This window comes from Oryctolagus cuniculus, chromosome 10 (assembly GCF_964237555.1).
Source record: "Oryctolagus cuniculus chromosome 10, mOryCun1.1, whole genome shotgun sequence".
Lineage (NCBI taxonomy): Eukaryota > Metazoa > Chordata > Mammalia > Lagomorpha > Leporidae > Oryctolagus > Oryctolagus cuniculus.
In genome coordinates this window covers 55,759,962-55,778,383 of record NC_091441.1, presented here as the reverse complement: position 1 = coordinate 55,778,383, position 18,422 = coordinate 55,759,962, and the positions used below count along the sequence as shown (strand labels likewise).

The window sequence follows — 18,422 nt, the reverse complement described above, 5'->3', positions numbered from 1 at the left end:
TATCAATATATATATATAGTCATGCTACTGTAAAATGAATTCCAGAAGTTCTCCTATTTAAGTACCCATTAACCTTTCCCCATCTCTTTCTCTCCCTCATATAATACTTTAAAAAAAATATTTATTTATTTATTTGAAAGGCAGAATTACAGAGAGGCAGAGGCAGAGAGGGAGAAAGAGAGGTCTTTCATCTGCTGGTTCATTCTCCAGATGGCCGCAACAGCCAGAGCTGGGCTGATCCGAAGCCAGGAGCCAGGATCTGCTTCTGGGTATCCCACCTGGGTGCAGGGGCCCAAGGACTTGGGAGCTGGGCTGATCCGTAGCCAAAAGCCTGGAGTTGCTTCTGGGTCTCCCATATGGGTGCAGGGAGCCCAAGGACTTGGGCCATCCTTCACCGCTTTCCCAGGCCATAGCAGAGAGCTGGATCAGAAGTGGAGCAGCCCTCACTTACCTGTATGTTTCTCTCATTGAATAAAATCCTTAAAAACTTAGCAACAATAACAAAAAGTTTGTGTGTGTGTGTATATATATATGTATGTATATAACAGTGGTCATTGTTTAGACTCATGCATCACATTAGTGCTATGTGTGCCAAGTCCAGTAATACTTTGAACAGTTATTTTAAGTCTCAGTCTTTCAAAATATTAGTAGATGAATATATTTAAAAAGTTTTTTCAAAATTGCATTGTTTTCTACATAAAATTTTTCAGATGACCAAACTTACTGTTGTCTTACAGTTTTTTTCAAGATGTGCTTATTTATTTCAAAGGCAGAGTTAATGGAAAGAGAAGGAGAGACACTGAGAGAAAGAGATTTTCCATAAGCTGGTTCACTCCCCAAATGCCCACAACAGGCTGAGGTTGGGCCATGCTGAAGCTGAGAGCACAGAACTCCATCCGGGTCTCCCAAATGGGTGGCAGGGACCCACACACTCAGGCCATCATCTACTGCTTTCCCAGGCACATTAGCAAAGAGTTGGATCAGAAATGGAGCAGCTGAACTGGAACTAGCACCCATAAGGGAGGCTGGGGAGGCTGGCGCTGCATGTCAAAGCTCAACACATTGTGCTACAGCACATGCCAGAGGACATGATTTTCTTTAAAAAGGAATGTCTTGTTTTGATTTCAGAAGTTTTTTCTGAATATTTTTTCTAAAGATAATAAATGTCTAATTATGTAGATATAATTTGATATTATAATTAACCATGTGAATTTCACTTTCAGTGCAATGCGTGTTTTGCTCTCTAAATTACCCAGACCATGGATCGTGGATGAGAAGAAAGATGATGGTTATACCGCCTTGCATCTGGCTGCTCTGAACAATCATGTAGAAGTGGCTGAACTGTTGGTACACCAGGTAGGAAAAGCAGTTTGCTCGTTTGTTTTTTAAACACAATTTTGAGCTACTGCTATTTGTTTATTATTTCATCAGCTGCCTGTTAGTTGATCACAATAAAACTTTATGATGATGATAAATCAGATATAATGCATATTCAGTCTTTTGCCTAACACTGATTCTTGAACATACAGTTCAGGAGTGTGTGTCTGTGTGTGTGTATATAAATAGTAAATTGTAGATCTGATTACCAGATTGTAACGTGTACATGCCAAAAACAACAGAACTTTAAAGAAATAGTTCAGAAGTTGATACCTTCCCCCCTGCCATTTTAAGTCTGCTATTAAAATTGCTGCTGTTTTTGTTAATTATGATTTTTTTTCAAATCTAAACGACTTACCTTACATCAATATTATATTGCCTTAGTTCTTATTAGTGCTGTATGGTAAGTCTTGAAATCAGGTAGAGTAAACCTCCCAACTTTGTTCTGTTTTCTCAAAATTACTTTAAAATCTAGGTCTTTGGCATTTCCATCTAAGTTAATTTCCATTGAATCAGCTTATTAGTTTCGATTAGAGAGTCTGTTAGGAGTTAGCTCTTATATATATTAAACTTGTTTTTAAATAGCTTTTTTGAGATGATATTGTAAATTGTTTTGTTCTTACACTTTCAGTTTCCAATTGTATATTGTTAGTGTATATAAATACAATTATTTTTCATGTATCTTGTCACTTTGCTTAAACTTACTTTTCAGCCTAACAACATCTTTGTAGGTCCCTTAGTATTTTCTACATAGGTGATCGTACAGATCAAATTAATATAGAGAATGCAGAAGGATAGTCACACATATGTGGGGAATTGATTTTTGTATTGTCTTGCCAAAGTCATTTAGTGGGGAAAGGAATAGTTTCTCATAAGTGGTGTTGAAACAAGTGGATTACCAGATACCAAAAAGCAAGCAAAAGCACCAGAACCCAAGAAACTTGAACCTTTACCTAACACATTATACAGAAATGAAATTGGTTGTAGACTTGAATATAAAAGCCTAAAATATCAAACATTCAGGGAAAATAGGAGTAGATCTTCTGCGTTGGAGATATACAAAAGTTTTTATAGTCACAAAAGAAAAAATTACTAAGGTTTGTGAAAAATTAAACTTCTGCTTATTAAAAGATATTGGTAAGAAAATGAACAGGAAAGCTGAACTAAGTAAAGGATATACATTTAAGAAAGGACTGGTATCCAAAACATGTAAAGAGCCTCTACTTAATAGTAAAAGGACAAATTACTATCTAAAAAGAGGCAAAAGTTTCAACATCCACTTTGCCAAAGGAAGCATACAGTTAGCAAATAAACAAATGAAAATATCACTGGTTATTAAGGAAGCACAATTATAAGCAGAGTAAGATATGATCACCCACAAGAATGGCCAAAATTAAAAAGACCAATACAACCAAGTGTTGATTAGGATGTGGCACAATTGGAATTCACATAACGTTGCTGGTGTTTTAAAAGCAGCCACTTCGCAAAACAATGGGGCGGTTCAAAGTTAAACATGTATTCACTGTATAATCCAGCAGTCCCACTTCTTGGGATATACCCAGGAGAACTAAAGGCACACTTCCACACAAGTACTTGTACTAAATGGTTATAACAGCTTTCTTTATAATATTCTCACAATAGAAGCAAAATCTAAACGGTGGAGAAACTAGGAAAATTAAAGAAAATCCTCTACTCTTCATTGTTATATGAGACCACACACAGTCAGAAAATAAGGTGAAATCAGGTACCACAGGGCCATGCTCAAAGAAACATAAATATTGTAATAAAAACAAATCTGAAACTCCTGTCTTCTAGACTATGCATAACATTACTGAAGTTTCAGTTCTACCTCCCAAACAAGGGCACAGGAGGACATCAGAGTTGTAATCAAATGGCAAAAATGGTTCTAAGAGTAAACAAAATGATGGAAGTTTATCCTTTGAATCTTTAGCTCTTCACTTAATTCCATTTTTAGAAATTATGCCAGACATTATGCTAGACACTTTAGCGTGTTACATTAAGCCCATCCCCTAGGTTTATTGTCAACATTTTGGAGATGATGAAATAGGCATGAGATGGTATAATGCTTGCTTAAATTCTTGTAACTTATAAATGATAGGGCTTAGGCCAAGTCCCCTGACTTTAAGTTCAGGTGTTTTGTTTCTCAGTCCCTTTCTCTTTCAGTCCTTTGGCTGTCCTAGGAACCTGGGAAGGACTTCCTGTTCTCCCTTTAGTGATCTTTTTATGTACTAATTAAGTGTTACCTTCTCATCGCAAGCAAAGTGTTTTCAGGAATGAGGAAGAGTTCAGTGATGTAGCAAGAGGAAGTGAATTTATCAGGTCTTTAAAGTTAACCTGAATCCATTATGAAAACTTAATAAGGGGCTGGTGCTGTGGCGTAAGGGTAAAGCTACCACCTGCAGTGCCGGCATTCCCATATGCTGGTTCGAGACTTGGCTGCTCCACTTCCAGTCCAGCTCTCTGCTATGGCCTGGGAAAGCAGAAGATTTTTGCCCAAGTCCTTGGGTCCCTGCACCCACGTGGGATACCTGGAAGAGGCTCCTGGCTTTGGATCGGCACAGTTTTGGCCAATTGGGGAGTGAACCAGCAGATGAAAGACCAGTCTCTCTCTCTCTCTCTCTCTCTGTCTCGCTCTCTCTCACTCTCTCTGCCTCTCTTTCTCTCCCTGTATAACTTTGACTTTCAAATAAATAAATAAATCTTAAAAAAAAAAGAAAAGAAAACTCAATAAAACAGCTACGTATTTGTAGTTCAGGAAGTTAATTATCTCCATTATTTTATGGTGGAGATGGAAAGAGACACGTTTGAGTTTGGTACTGTATTTTGTCTTTCAACTGTAGTTCAATAGAATCACTGTAAAAAAATAATTTTTTAAAACTTGCTGTTTTGCTGTTCTATTTTAGAAGAATTTGTTGCTCTTTTTTCTATATTAACAACATTTAGCATATGAAAATAATGCTATAACAGCTGGAGGAGTCAACAGTGTTCTTTAGTCTTTATAAATAGTTACAGTTTTAGTCTTCATTGTTATCAGATTTCACCATTTAAAATGTATTCTTCTTATTCAGGGTAACGCGAACTTGGATATCCAGAATGTGAACCAGCAGACTGCCCTCCACCTTGCTGTTGAACGACAACACACCCAAATTGTTAGGGTAAAGTACTTAGTAACATACATTGAGCTTACTCTTTTATTTTAACCAGACAGTTTTTGAACTTCTTGAAAATTGAAATGAAACAATGTGAGATTTCTCAAAAGATATTAGTTAGATTATATATATAATTTTAGGCTAATATTTTACATCACTTGGGCAAAGAGTTTTGATTTCAATAGCAATTCTTTTTTTAAAAAAGATTTATTTATTTATTTGTTTATTTGAGAGATAGAGTTACAGACAGTGAGAGGGAGAGACAGAGAGAAAGGTCTTCCTTCCGTTGGTTTCCTCCCCAAATGTCCACAACGGCCGTAGCTGCGCTGATACAAAGCCAGGAGCCAGGTGCTTCTTCCCTGTCTCCCATGTGGGTGCAGGGGCCCAAGCACTTGGGCCATCTTCTACTGCTTTCCCGGCCATAGCAGAGAGCTGGACTGGAAGAGGAGCAGCAGGACTAGAACTGGTGCCCATATGGGATGCTGATGCCGCAGGTGGAGGATTAACCTACTGCACCACAGTGCCAGCTCCTAATAGCAAAATTCTTAAAAGTCTGATATTTAAAGTCTTTATAGCTTTGTTGTCAGATTTATAAATTTGCAGAATGTTAAATGAGAAAATTTCAAAATAACATAAAAATCAGTTTTAAAAATTACATTCCCTTTTGATTTGTAAATTGATAATAAACTACAAATTAAAAGCTTTGGCTGGGATGGGTGTTTGGCATAGCAGTTAAGTTGCCACTTGGGACACCCTGATTCTATCAGGAGTTCCTAGGTTTCAGTCCCAGCTCTGCTTCTGGGAAGCAAGCAGATGGCTTCAACTAGTGGATCCCTGCCACCCACATAGGACACCTGGATTCAGTTCCTGGCTCCTTGCTTTTGCCTGATCCAGTTCTGGCTATTGTGGGCATATAGGGAATTAACAGAGAGCTCTCTGTCTCTCTGCCTTTCAAGTAAATAAAAATAAAATAAAATCTTTGGTTGGACATTTGCTGCTGCAAATTCAAAAAATGCTGAAATACATATTTTACTAACCTGGTGTTTCAAAAAATATTTGAAAGAATACTGGTTTAAATATTTTTGTAGAGTAACAGTTCCTAAAGTTTGGAGGCTGAACCACCATCATCAGCATCACCTGGAAACTTGGCAGAAAAGTTAAGGCTTACCACCTCAGACCAACAGCATCAGGACCTCAGGGGGTGGGAACCAGCAATCCCTGGTGTAACAAGCCCTCCAAGTAATTCTGATGCTTGTTTAAATTTGAGAAATACTGCCCTAAGGTGACTGTTTCTGTAACCTTTTTGGAATGGAGAGGGAAAAAAATGTAATTTGCCAAGACAGGAAAGATTTTATGCTTGAGATTGATTTCATAGATAGTGTTTTGCTAAAAGCTCTTTGATAGTATTTGGAGAAAGGATTAGGAAAATTGCTAAAGCTCCAAAAGTAAAGTTTTAAATAAACTTCCATCTACTGCTTAAGTTATCTGTTGAAATATGTCATTTATGCATTTTATCTAAGAAGTTGTGGTTTAGTAAATGCTGTTCACATTTGTTATTTAAAATTCCTCTTAACCAAATATTTTTTTTAGATTTATTTATTTGAAAGTTAGAGTTACACAGAGAGAAGAGAGGCAGAGAGAGAGAGAGAGAGCGAGCGAGAGAGGTCTTCCATCTGCTGGTTCACTCCCCAGGTGGCTGCAACAGCCGGAGCTGTGCCGATTCAAAGCCAGGAGCCAGGAGCTTCTTCCAGGTCTCCCACGTGGGTGCAGGGGCCCAAGGACTTGGGCCATTCTCTGCTGCTTTCCCAGGCCATAGCAGAGAGCTGGATGGGAAGTGGAGCTGCTGTCTCTCCAACCAGTGCCCTTATGGGATGCTGGCACTTCAGGCCAGGGCGTTAACCCACTGCACCACAGCATTGGCTTCCCAAATGTTCTTAATTTATCCTCTATGCTATTTGGGCTTTCTTTTTCTTTTCTTTTCTTTTCTTTTTTTTTTTTTTTTTTTTTTTTGACAGGCAGAGTTAGTGAGAGAGAGACAGAAAGGTCTTCCTTTTGCCGTTGGTTCAACCCCCAAGTGGCCTCTATGGCCAGTGTGCTTTGCCGATCCGAAGCCAGGAGCCAGGCGCTTCCTCCTGGTCTCACATGCGGGTACAGGGCCCAAGGACCTGGGTCATCCTCCACTGCCCTCCCAGGCCACAGCAGAGAGCTGGACTGGAAGAGGAACAACTGGGACAGAACCGGCGCCCGAACCGAGTCTAGAACCTGGGATGCCAGCACCACGGGCGGAGGATTAGCCTAGTGAGCCGCGGCGCCAGCCATGGGCTTTCTTTATGACCATAAATTTGAAAAAAAAAAAAAAAAAAAAAAAAGAAAGAGAAAGGAATCAATAGTAACTTTTGCTTGTTTATTTAAATAGAAGAATTTTGAACATTATGATCTGGTCCTCATAGAAGTACTTAACTATATCAACTCACATACCTAAAATTTTCTTTGAGGAAATGGATTAAGCAGCATATTGACTCTCATTTCCTTTTATCTCCCCTAATTCAATACATTTGAATAACCAGAACACTTTCCTCTTTGTAAGGAGCCACAGAGTGTAAAATAGAAAACAAAGTTGTAAAAACCTTTTGTTTTAATGGCAGTTTCTTTAGAAAGTCAAGGACTCTCCCATGGATACTTTACATATATTGTAGTTTCTTATAAGTGTGGACACTTTAACAAAATGAGACGTCTTTCTCTTTTAGCTTTTGGTGCGTGCAGGTGCTAAGCTAGACATTCAGGATAAGGATGGGGACACTCCTTTGCATGAAGCTCTGAGGCATCACACTTTGTCTCAGCTACGTCAGCTTCAAGATATGCAAGATGTAGGGAAGGTGGATGCTGCCTGGGAACCATCTAAAAATACAGTGAGTAAAGATAATGTCTCATCCTGTAAGAGCAGAAGTATCTTAATCCAGGACCTTATTCTGTTAATACAATCTATATCAGGTAAAATATTTTATCAGAGCTACATACTTAGAAATTTAGTCAGTGAACTAAATACTAGCCAGTACTTTTCCTTACAATTTATATTTGAAGTTCATAAAGTTTTAGCTCTTACGGTTAAGTCTGTGATTCATTTTCAGTTGATTTTATGACAGGGATCAAAGTTCATTTTCTTGTTTGTGGATATCCAGTTGTTCCACCACCATGTGTTAAAGAGAGTCTTTTACTGAGTTACTTGGAGTGCCTTTATCCAGAATCAGTTAACTGTATATGTAAAGGTCTTTTTCTGGATCTTGTATTTTATTCTGTTCTGTGTTTGTAACTATGTGATGCCAGCAGCATTGTCTTGATTACTGTAGCTTTATAATAAATGCTGGAATCAGGTTATATAAATCCTCCAATCTTCTTTTATTTTCAAATTATTTGTTCTATGTCCTTCACATTTTCTCTTGAATTTTATAATCATTTTTCTAGTGTAAAGAGTTTCTGAGACCAAAATGTTTGAGAATACTGCCTTATTTTATGACTACAGGTAAATTCTCTTGACTCATGTATTCTTCCCTTTTTCTCATTTTAAAATGGCAAAAAAGGATATTTATCTCCATAGATTGTTATACAAATAGTGAAAGTGCTTAAAATAGTAGTTGGTCCATTATAAGTGCTCAACAAATATTAGCAGTTATTGTGACTACTGTTTGAGCCATTGGGTCAGATGATATTATCAGAACCTAATTTGTCCTATTCTCTATTTCTTGGCTCATTTCACAGGTATTGGCTTTTTTCCTCAGTTGTTTCTTCCCTTATTGTTTCAAGTTGATTACTAGCTAATCCAGGGCTAAATGGAGAAAAAGTTGTTTTTTAAATATCTCTATTAGGAATTCTACTCTTGAATTTTATTGTCCTTAATTGACCTTGGGTTATATGTTCATTCCTGAACTAGTTACATAAGTAAGGTAGGTATCTGACTTGTTTGAATCACCTTTGATCAACCCCTAGAACTTGAGAATGGGTCAGTTCTTATATTGAATGACTAAAAAATTAGGGGTGTTGTTCCTGTAAGGGAGAATTGTTATTATAACTGAAACTCATTAATGTCTGCCACATAGACACACACACACACACACACACACACACACACACACGGTGGTAAGAATTGATTGCAGATTCCTAAAGGGAAAATCATAACTTTTTTCATTTGATTTCAGTTAATAATGGGACTTGGTACTCAAGGCGCAGAGAAGAAGAGTGCAGCATCTATTGCCTGTTTCTTGGCAGCCAATGGAGCTGATCTTAGCATTCGAAATAAGAAGGGTCAGTCCCCCCTTGATCTCTGTCCTGATCCAAGTCTTTGCAAAGCATTGGCAAAGTGTCATAAGGAAAAAGTCAGGTTTGTATTTTTTTAATCAAAAACCTTAATTTTCTATATGTTAATTATCATGTGGATTCATAATAGAGGACTTGCCTACTTGAAAATGTCTTCTTTTGTTCTTATCAATTTTTTTTAAAGATTTATTTATTTATCTGAAAGTCAGAGTTAAACAGAGAGGAGAGGCAGAGAGAGAGAGAGAGAGAGAGAGAGAGAGAGAGAGAGAGGTCTTCCATCCGCTGGTTCACTCCCCAGTTGGCTGCAACAGCCAGAGCTGTGCCGATCAGAAGCCAGGAATCAGGAGCTTCTTCCAGGTCTCCCATGCGGGGGCAGGGACTCAAGGTATTGGGCCATGTTCTACTGCTTTCCCAGGCCATAGCAGAGAGCTGGATCAGAAGTGGAGCAGCCAGGACTCGAACTGGTGCCCACATGGGATGCCGGCGCTTCAGGCCAGGGCATTAACCCGCCGTGCCACAGAGCCGGCCCCTGTTCTTCCTTATCTTTATGTTGACCATTTTTCCCTTGAAAATTTTCTTATGTGCACACTGTCTTCTTATTTCAGTTGTGTTCCCCATATTATTTTCTAATCCAATCTATTCTGGTTGTATTCCTATGTCTTAGAGGAGTTTATTAGTAGGAAAGTCTTACTGATAAAATTGCTGTGGTTATTGTTGTATATGTTTAAATGTTAATAGACTGTTCCTAAGAGAGACAGTTTACTCACCATGAACAGCATATACCTCACACAAATGCTGTTGTGATTCTGGCACCCTGCACTCGAGCACATGACAGACACTCGGTAAGTTTCAGTGAAGGATTGAGAAAATGAACAATGAGTGAGTCAACTTCTGGTGGAGTTTTCTCTGAAGATGATCATTTTAGCTTTGTCTATTGTTTCTGAAAGTAAAAGATGTCAAAGATTTTATGTATTATTTATGATATAATTTATTTACTTAGAAGATTTTGTAGCCATAGAAAAAGGTATATATTTTATTAACTTTCATCCAAACAATATTGTGCAACTATTACTGTACTTCTGCCTGGTTCTTGTACTGCACATTTTGCTAACTGTCTCTTGACTTTTATGTTTGCTTGCCTCTTTTACAATTGATGTGTAGGGATGAAATGGCAGCTCTTTAGAATCCATATAGACAGTTGTGTTATAAGCAAAATTAATCTAATGATGTATATAGATTTCCTTAAGTATATCCTTAAGGAACATAAAATCCTATTAGGGTGCTGGCCTCGTGGTGTTATTGGGTTAGTCTGCCACCTGTGATGCTGGCATCCCATATAGGTGGCAGTTTGAGTCCTGGCTGCTCCATTTCCAATCCATCTCCCTGCTAATATGCCTTTGGAAGCAGCAGAAGATGGCCCAAGCACTTGGGCCCCTGCACTCATGTGGCGGACCTGGAAGAAATTCCTGGGGCTCTTGGCTTCAGCTTAGCTCAGCCCTGGCTATTGCAGTCACTTGGAGAGTGAACCAGTGGATGGAAGACCTCTGTTTGTGTCTCCCCATATCTCTCTATAATTCTGACTTATAAATAAATAATCTTTAAAAAATTACAAAAAAAGACAATACATGTATAAATACATGGATTTAGGCACTATGATTACTACAGTAATAACCTTTAATCATAGAGTCTAAGTTAGAACTTTGTGTGTATATATGTGTGTTTGTGAGTTTCTAAACATTGGTAGAAATGGTGCCCTTTTCTGTAGCAGTAATTGCTCATACAAATATTTTTCTGTGTCTTATATCTCTATATCTTTATCTTGATATAGATAATTACTAAGATTTATTTATTTGAAAAGTGGTGTGACAGAGAAGAGAAAGATCTTCCATATGCTTGTTTACTCCCAAATGGCCACAACAGCTGGGCCAAAGCCAGTACTTTGAAACTCCACTCCCAGTCTCCCACTTGGGTGCCAGGGATTTAAGTACTTGAACCATCATCTGCTGCTTCCCAGATGTATTAGCATAAGACTGGATCAGAATCAGAATAGCCAGGACTTGAACTGGCATTCTGATAGAAGACGTGGGTATTACAAATCATGGCTTAACCCACTGTGGCATAACTCTTGCTGCTCATGTATCTATTTATAGATGGCATTCTGTCATTCTGTAATAGAATTTTGTTAGGGACCCATGTAAACGGAGGTCAGAAAAGACCTGATGAGGCTGGCACTGTGGTGTATGTAGTAGGTGAAGCACCCGCCTGCAGTGCTGGCATCCCACATGGGTGCCAGGTCAAGTCCAAGCTGCTCCACTTCCAGTCCAGCTCCCTGCTGATGGCTTGGGAAAGTAGTAAAAGATGGCCCAAATGCTTGGGCCACAGCACTCTCGTGGGAGACCCAGAAGAAGCTCCTGGCTCCTGGCTTCAGATGGGCCCAGCTCTGGCTGTTGTGGCCATTTAGGGAGTGAACCAGTGGATGGAAGACCTCTCTGTCTGTCTCTCCCTCTCTCTGTCTGTAACTATGCCTCTCAAGTAAATAAACAAATTGTTGAAAAAAAAAAAAAAAAAAGACCTGAGCTGGTGCCGAAGCTCACTAGGCTAATCCTCCGCCTTGAGGCGCCGGCACACCGGGTTCTAGTCCCGGTCAGGGCACCGGATTCTGTCCCAGTAGCCCCTCTTCCAGGCCAGCTCTCTGCTGTGGCCCAGGAGTGCAGTGGAGGATGGCCCAAGTGCTTGGGCCCTGCACCCCATGGGAGACCAGGATAAGTACCTGGCTCCTGCCATCAGATCAGCGCGGTGCACCGGCTGCAGCGCGCCGGCCGCGGTGGCCATTGGAGGGTGAACCAATGGCAAAGGAAGACCTTTCTCTCTGTCTCTCTCTCTCACTGTCCACTCTGCCTGTCAAAAAGAAAAAGAAAAGAAAAAGAAAAAGACCTGATGTGCCGTTTTCCAAAGAATCCTATTTGTTACGGACTATGATGATGCTTCATTCTTTGTTTACTTAGGATAAGTAGCCTGGTTGCTACTTAGAACTTTTCTTCTATTTCTAGGTCACCTGCTGATGGGTCTATACAGATAGAACAAGTTAAATTTTGTCTATATTATTTTTACTAGTGTCTTGATTTCTTTATTAGAATGTTTGCCCTTCCATTGGGTGAGAATTTGTCCAGCTGATAAATGAATTTGTAATCAAAATATTCTGATTGGTTTGATTTGGAATATTTTCTCTTATTAGCGGTCAAGTGGGTTCTCGGAGTCCTTCTATGATTAGTAATGATTCTGAAACCTTAGAAGAATGTATGGTATGTTCAGATATGAAGAGAGATACTCTTTTTGGCCCATGTGGGCATATTGCAACCTGTTCTTTATGTTCTCCACGAGTCAAAAAATGCCTCATCTGTAAAGAACAAGTTCAATCCAGGACAAAGGTAATATATTTTTTTTTATCTTTTATTTAATGAATATAAATTTCCAAAGTACGACTCATGGGTTACAATGGCTTCCCCCTCCCCATACCGTCCCTCCCACCCACAACCCTCCCCTTTCCCACTCCCTCTCCCCTTCCATTCACATCAAGATTCATTTTCGATTATCTTAATATACAGAAGATCAGCTTAGTATACCTTAAGTAAGGATTTCAACAGTTTGCTCCCACACAGAAACATAAAGTGAAAAATAATAGATGATTTTTTTTTAAATGATGATGAAATCAGATCAGACCTATTGTCATGTTTAATCCCAGTGAGAGTCAAGTTGGGAATTGATAATTTTTTTTTTTTTTTACAGAAGATAAGTTTAGTGTACATTAAGTAAAGATTTCAATCGTTTGCACCCCCATAGAAACACAAAGTGAAATATACTGTTTGAGTACTCGTTATAGCATTAAGCCTCAATGTATAGCACATTAAGGACAGAGATCCTACATGAGGAGTAAGTGCACAGTGACTCCTGTTGTTGACTTTACAAATTGACACTCCTGTTTATGGCATCAGTAATCTCCCTATGCACCAGTCATGAGTTTCCAAGGCTATGGAAGCCCCTTGAGTTCTCCGACTCTTATCTTGTTTAGACACGGTCATAGTCAAAGTGGAGGTTCTCTCCTCCCTTCAGAGAAAGGCACCTCCCTCTTTGAAGACCTGTTCTTTCCACTGGGATCTCACTCACAGAGATCTTTTTGCCAGAGTGTCTTGGCTTTCCATGCCTGAAATACTCCCATGGGCTTTTCAGCCAGATCCGAGTGCCTTTAGGGCTGATTCTGAGGAAAGGTAATATATTTTAATAAGTATTTTATCATTTTGTCCTTTGATACTATAGTTAATGATAAATAAGATTATGTGATTTTCTTATGTCTTGTTCTTCGAATGATTTAGACACAGATATCTATAAATTATATATATAATATGTAAATGTATGTATACATTTATCAAGAAATCAGTTTAGAATTTCTGAATTTAATGCTGACTCACAGTCTTGTCTTAGTGTGTTATTTTGCAATATTCATTATTATATGATTTTAACTGTACTGGTTTTATTCTCTGAAATTTTTTTTTAGCCCCTAAGTGTCTCCTTTATATCTAAGCTGTAGGGGTTAAAAATAAAAAGTATTTAGTGTTTTGTTTTTAGAGCACCCTGTAACTTAGAGATATATTTAGTTCTACTTTGTGTTGTGTACTGTGAAATTTTCAAACCTGTAGAAAGTACAAAAATGAACATATCCACCTAACATCTGTCAGGGGCTTGCAGAGCCTTTGACTGTGAAGAAATAGTGACCCCAAGTGGTCAAAGGATAACGAACATCTTCACAGAAAAAAAAACAAATTCGAGTGTTTGGAGGGAAGGATAATAAACAAGCTTGGGTTGCTAATCAATTGGAGAAGTGGAGTTAACATAAACTATTCCTTTTGAGCTATCAAAAATAAGTTTAAAGGGAGTGATAACAAATAAAGTAGGAAATGACCATTCTCTAAACGCTACACAAGAAGCATGGAGGCCATGCTGACTATATGTCCAAGCCCATACTTTAACAGTGTGCTTTCATTTGGGAAAAGTTACGGTTACAGAGGGGTTTTTTTTGTTTTGTTTTTAGTAATGGGGAAAGGTGGGGTAAGGTAAGTAAGTGTTATTAGATGATCATGGCTATATTATTTTAAACTCCTTAATAACAATTCAGATACATAAACATAAATACCTTGAAATTATTTTGAAACTCAGCACAATTGTATAGAGAAGAGAATTATGTATTGGGCACTGATTATATGTTACACATTGAATTAGATACTTTTACACATATGATTTACATTTAAAAAAAAAAAGTTTGTCTGGAAGACAGTGATAGAGAGGAGATTTTTGTATCCACTGATTCACTCCCCAGATGGCCACAACAGCAGGGGTTGGGACAGCAAGAAGACAGGAGCCAGCAACTCCACCCACATCTTCCACGTGGGCAGCAGGAGCTCAAGTACTTGGGCCATCTCTGCTGCTTTCCCAGGTGAATGAGCAGGGAGCTAGATCAGAAGCAGAGTAGCTGGGACTCAAACTGGCACTCTAATACAGGATACTGGCATCACAGGTGGCTTCAACCACTGCACCATGTCACTGGCCGCTATGATTTACTGTTTACTCCCCTGTGAAGAAGGATTGTTCTTTATGGCTCATATTTAGAAAGAAGAAAAACAAACAAACAAAAAAAGTTGTGACTCAGGATTTTTAGGTACTGTGTTAGTGTTAGAGGGAGATTTTGAATCCAGGAGTCTATGGGTCACAACCAACGATATTTTACTGCAACCACTCTTACTGCAAAGTTGGGAAAGTTGATGAAGAGAAAGCAGGCAATGTTTGGATATTAGGATAATGTTTAAGTGAGTGGTGGTTATCATTTTTGGACAGGAATATTGAATGACAGTGGAGATAGCTAAATGTGACCACGTGTAGGAAAGGAGAAGAAGAGGTGGAAGTTGGATGAGAAGCCAGTGGTGGAGGGCTGGGGTAAAGGAAGCCAAAGCCAAGTTTGAACAGTTACATGCTCAGAACTCAGTTGAAGGAGAAATGAAGAAGAGATCAAACTGAGGGCAATTAGGAATAGATTGTGGAAGACTTAGGGCTCTAGTCTTCTTAGGGAGAAGGAATAGCTTAAAGGTATGGGCCTCAGCCAGAATGGGATTGACTACATCTTGGAAAATAGCTTTTAGGAAGGATTTCTTGAGTGTGGGTCAACAGTGAAATCCTTCTTGGAATTTAGCAACTCAACTAGATTTTTATTCAGATTAGAAAATTATCTTCTCATTTATTTTTATGTTTCTTTATTTGTCTATTGCCCTTTTCATTCCCTCTCAAAAATAGTTTTTGATGGAGGGGCAGGGAGAGAATATTGGAGCCTATCCCATTCTTGCTGCCCTCAGGGGAAATGGCTTTTTTCTGTATGATTCTTTAGGACAGGAGATGAATGTGGAACCTAGTGCCTATTAAACAAGAATATATAATGATGTGAAAATGTGTGAGTTAAAGCTCAGTGCCTACAGGGTTTCCTTAGAAAGGAAATCTGGTTTATTGGATTTCTCCGTGTATACTCACTGTGCTGTAACCTCTTCTCTGTAGATTGAAGAATGTGTGGTATGCTCTGACAAGAAAGCAGCTGTTCTTTTTCAACCTTGTGGACACATGTGTGCTTGTGAAAGTGAGTAGCCTCTACAAATTTCCTCAGTGTTGTTATAAAAACAGAAAGCGAAACAAAATTAGTATGTTTGAAGTTTTTGTTGTTGTTTTGTTTTTGTTTTTTGGGTAATTAAGGAACAGAAATTGGATAGTCCTCTAGGAGCTTCCATTTTTTTCTCTATACCTAGTTGTCAGCCATTTCTCTCTGAGCTTCTGAGCACTCAGGAGGATACAATGTTCTACCAGCTTGGTGTTGTTTTTTTGTTTGTTTGTTTGTTTGTTTGTTTTCCACAGGCAGAGTGGATAGTGAGAGAGAGAGAGAAAGCAGAGAGAAAGGTCTTCCTTTTTGCCGTTGGTTCACCCTCCAATGGCCGCCGCAGCCAGCGTGCTGTGGCCGGCGCATCGCGCTAATCCGAAGCCGGGAGCCAGGTGCTTCTCCTGGTCTCCCATGGGGTGCAGGGCCCAAGCACCTGGGCCATCCTCCACTGCACTCCCTGGCCACAGCAGAGAGCTGGCTTGGAAGAGGAGCAACCAGGACAGAATCCGGCACCCCGACCGGGACTAGAACCCGGTGTGCTGACGCCGCTAGGCGGAGGATTAGCCTAGTGAGCCGCGGCGCTGGTGAACCAGCTTGGATTTTTATTTCTTTTGTATTAGCACAAAGTGAACTATCTTCACACATCATAGAAATTTATTTCCAAAAATTAATATTGAGACTTTTTTTTCTTTTACATACAAGATTGGTATGCCTGCATTTGTCTTTACCTTAATATTGCTGTTGTACACTTTCCTCACTCCTGAAGAGCTCACAGCAGCCATGTGGGGCTATAATTTTTGGCCTTCCTTAACCTTTATGTCAAGAGAGCTTATAGAAATCTTTCGTTTCTTTCTTTTTTTAAAATTTATTTTACATATTTTGAAATCAGAATTACAGGCTGACACCGTGGCTCACTTGGCTAATCCTCCACCTGTGGCGCTGGTACCCCGGGTTCTAGTCCCCGTTGGGGCGCCAGATTCTGTCCCGGTTGCCCCTCTTCCAGTCCAGCTCTCTGCTGTGGCCCGGGAAGGCAGTGGAGGATGGCCCAAGTGCTTGGGCCCTGCACCTGCATGGGAGACCAGGAGGAAGCACCTGGCTCCTGGCTTTTGATTGGTGGCCATTTGAGGGGTGAACCAATGGAAGGAAGACCTTTCTCTCTCTCTCACTATCTAACTCTGCCTGTCAAAAAGAAAAAAAAAAAAAAGAAAGAAAGAAAGAAAGAAAGAAAGGCAGGCAGAGTTAAGAGTTACAGCATGGGTGGGGGAGGAGGAAGATTTATATTTATTTATTTGAGAGTTACAGATAGAGGGAGAGACAGAGAGGTCTTCCATCCTGTGGTTCACTTCCCAAATGGCATTGCTAGGATAGACCAAAGCCGGGAGCCAGGAGCTTCATCCAGATCTCCCACGTGGGTGCAGGGGCCCAAGCACTTGGACCATCCTTTGCTGCTTTCCCAGGTCATTAACAGGGAGCTGGATTGGAAGTGGAGCAACTGGGACTCGAACCAGTGCCCACATAGGATGCCAGCACTTCAGGTAGAGGCTTAACCTACTAACATACTATGCCACAGTGCTGGCTCAATACTGAATTTTTTTTTAATTGTATTTATTTATTTGAAAGGCAAAGTTACAGAAAGAGAGAGGGAGAAACAGAGAGAAAGTTCTTCCATCCGCTGGTTCACTCCCCAAATGTCCGCAACGGCTGGAGCTGGGCCAATCCGAAGCCAGGAGCTTCTTCTGGGTCTCCCACACAGGTGCAGGAGCTTCTTCTGGGTCTCCCACACAGGTGCAGGAGCCCAAGCACTTGGGCCATCTTCCACTGCTTTCCCAGGCACATAAGCAGGAAGCTGGATCTGGAAGAACAGCAGCCCAGATATGAACCAGCACCCATATGGGATGCCCGTTATCCCAGTATGCCACAGTGCCTGCCCCAATATGAAGTTTTAATAGGTAAAAAATTTTATAAAGTTGTGGTTATATCAGCCACCTGCTGATGCACCTGGGAGGCTGTGGAGGATCACCCAAGTACTTGAGACCCTGCCTCCCACATGGGAAGCCGGCTGTTGCAAGCAGATAGAAGATCCCTCTCTATCGTTCTCTCTCTCTCTCCCCTCCCCTTTTCTCTGTTACTCTACCTTTTAAATAAATAGTAAAGAAACATTTTAAAAAGTTGTGGTTGTATGTTGAGATAATTAAATCAGTTCTTTAAGCATAAGAGAAAAGTCAGCCTTAAATTGAAGACAAATCCCATGGGGTTGGCACTGTGGCATAGCTGGTAAAGCCACCGCCTGCAGTGCCGGCATCCCATATGGACACCAGTTCGAGGCCCGGGTGTGCCACTTCCAATCCAGCTCTCTGCCATGGCCTGGGAAAGCAGTGGAAGATGACCCAAGACCTTGGGCCCCTGCATCCACGTGGGAGACCCAGAAGCTGCTGCTGGTTCCTGGCTTCTCCAGCCATTGCGGCCATCTGGGGAGTGAACCAGCGGGTGGAAGACCTCTCTCTGTCTCTGCCTCTCTATAATTCTGTCTTTCAAATAGGTAAATGAATCTTTAAAGGAAAAAAAGAAGAAGACAAATCCCAGACCAAATTTCTACTAGCATTGTCTCTTATCTAGTGTATTTTGCATAAGCAGGTTTCAGACCCATTTATGTTTAGGCTTTGGTATGAGATCAGCCTTTGTAATGATTTTCCATCCAAGACTGTAGTATCAGTGGTTTTGTGCTTTGTTAAAGTTTACTGTTTGGGGCCGGTGCCACGGCTCAATAGGCTAATCCTCCACCTGCGGCACCAGCACACCGGGTTCTAGTCCCGGTTGGGGCACCGGATTCTGTCCCGGTTGCCCCTCTTCCAGGCCAGCTCTCTGCTGTGGCCCAG

General features: G+C 40.2%; 1 protein-coding gene across 1 annotated transcript in view; it reads left to right on the top strand.

Annotated features, from left to right (window-relative positions):
- Window positions 1-18,422, top strand: part of MIB1 (MIB E3 ubiquitin protein ligase 1) — a 164,424-nt gene that overhangs the window by 132,750 nt on the left and 13,252 nt on the right. The window contains exons 13-18 of the mRNA XM_002713451.5: window positions 1,224-1,356; window positions 4,467-4,553; window positions 7,295-7,456; window positions 8,741-8,922; window positions 12,094-12,286; window positions 15,453-15,531. Of these exons, the coding sequence (XP_002713497.1) occupies window positions 1,224-1,356; window positions 4,467-4,553; window positions 7,295-7,456; window positions 8,741-8,922; window positions 12,094-12,286; window positions 15,453-15,531 (836 nt within the window). The remainder of the gene's footprint in view (window positions 1-1,223; window positions 1,357-4,466; window positions 4,554-7,294; window positions 7,457-8,740; window positions 8,923-12,093; window positions 12,287-15,452; window positions 15,532-18,422) is intronic.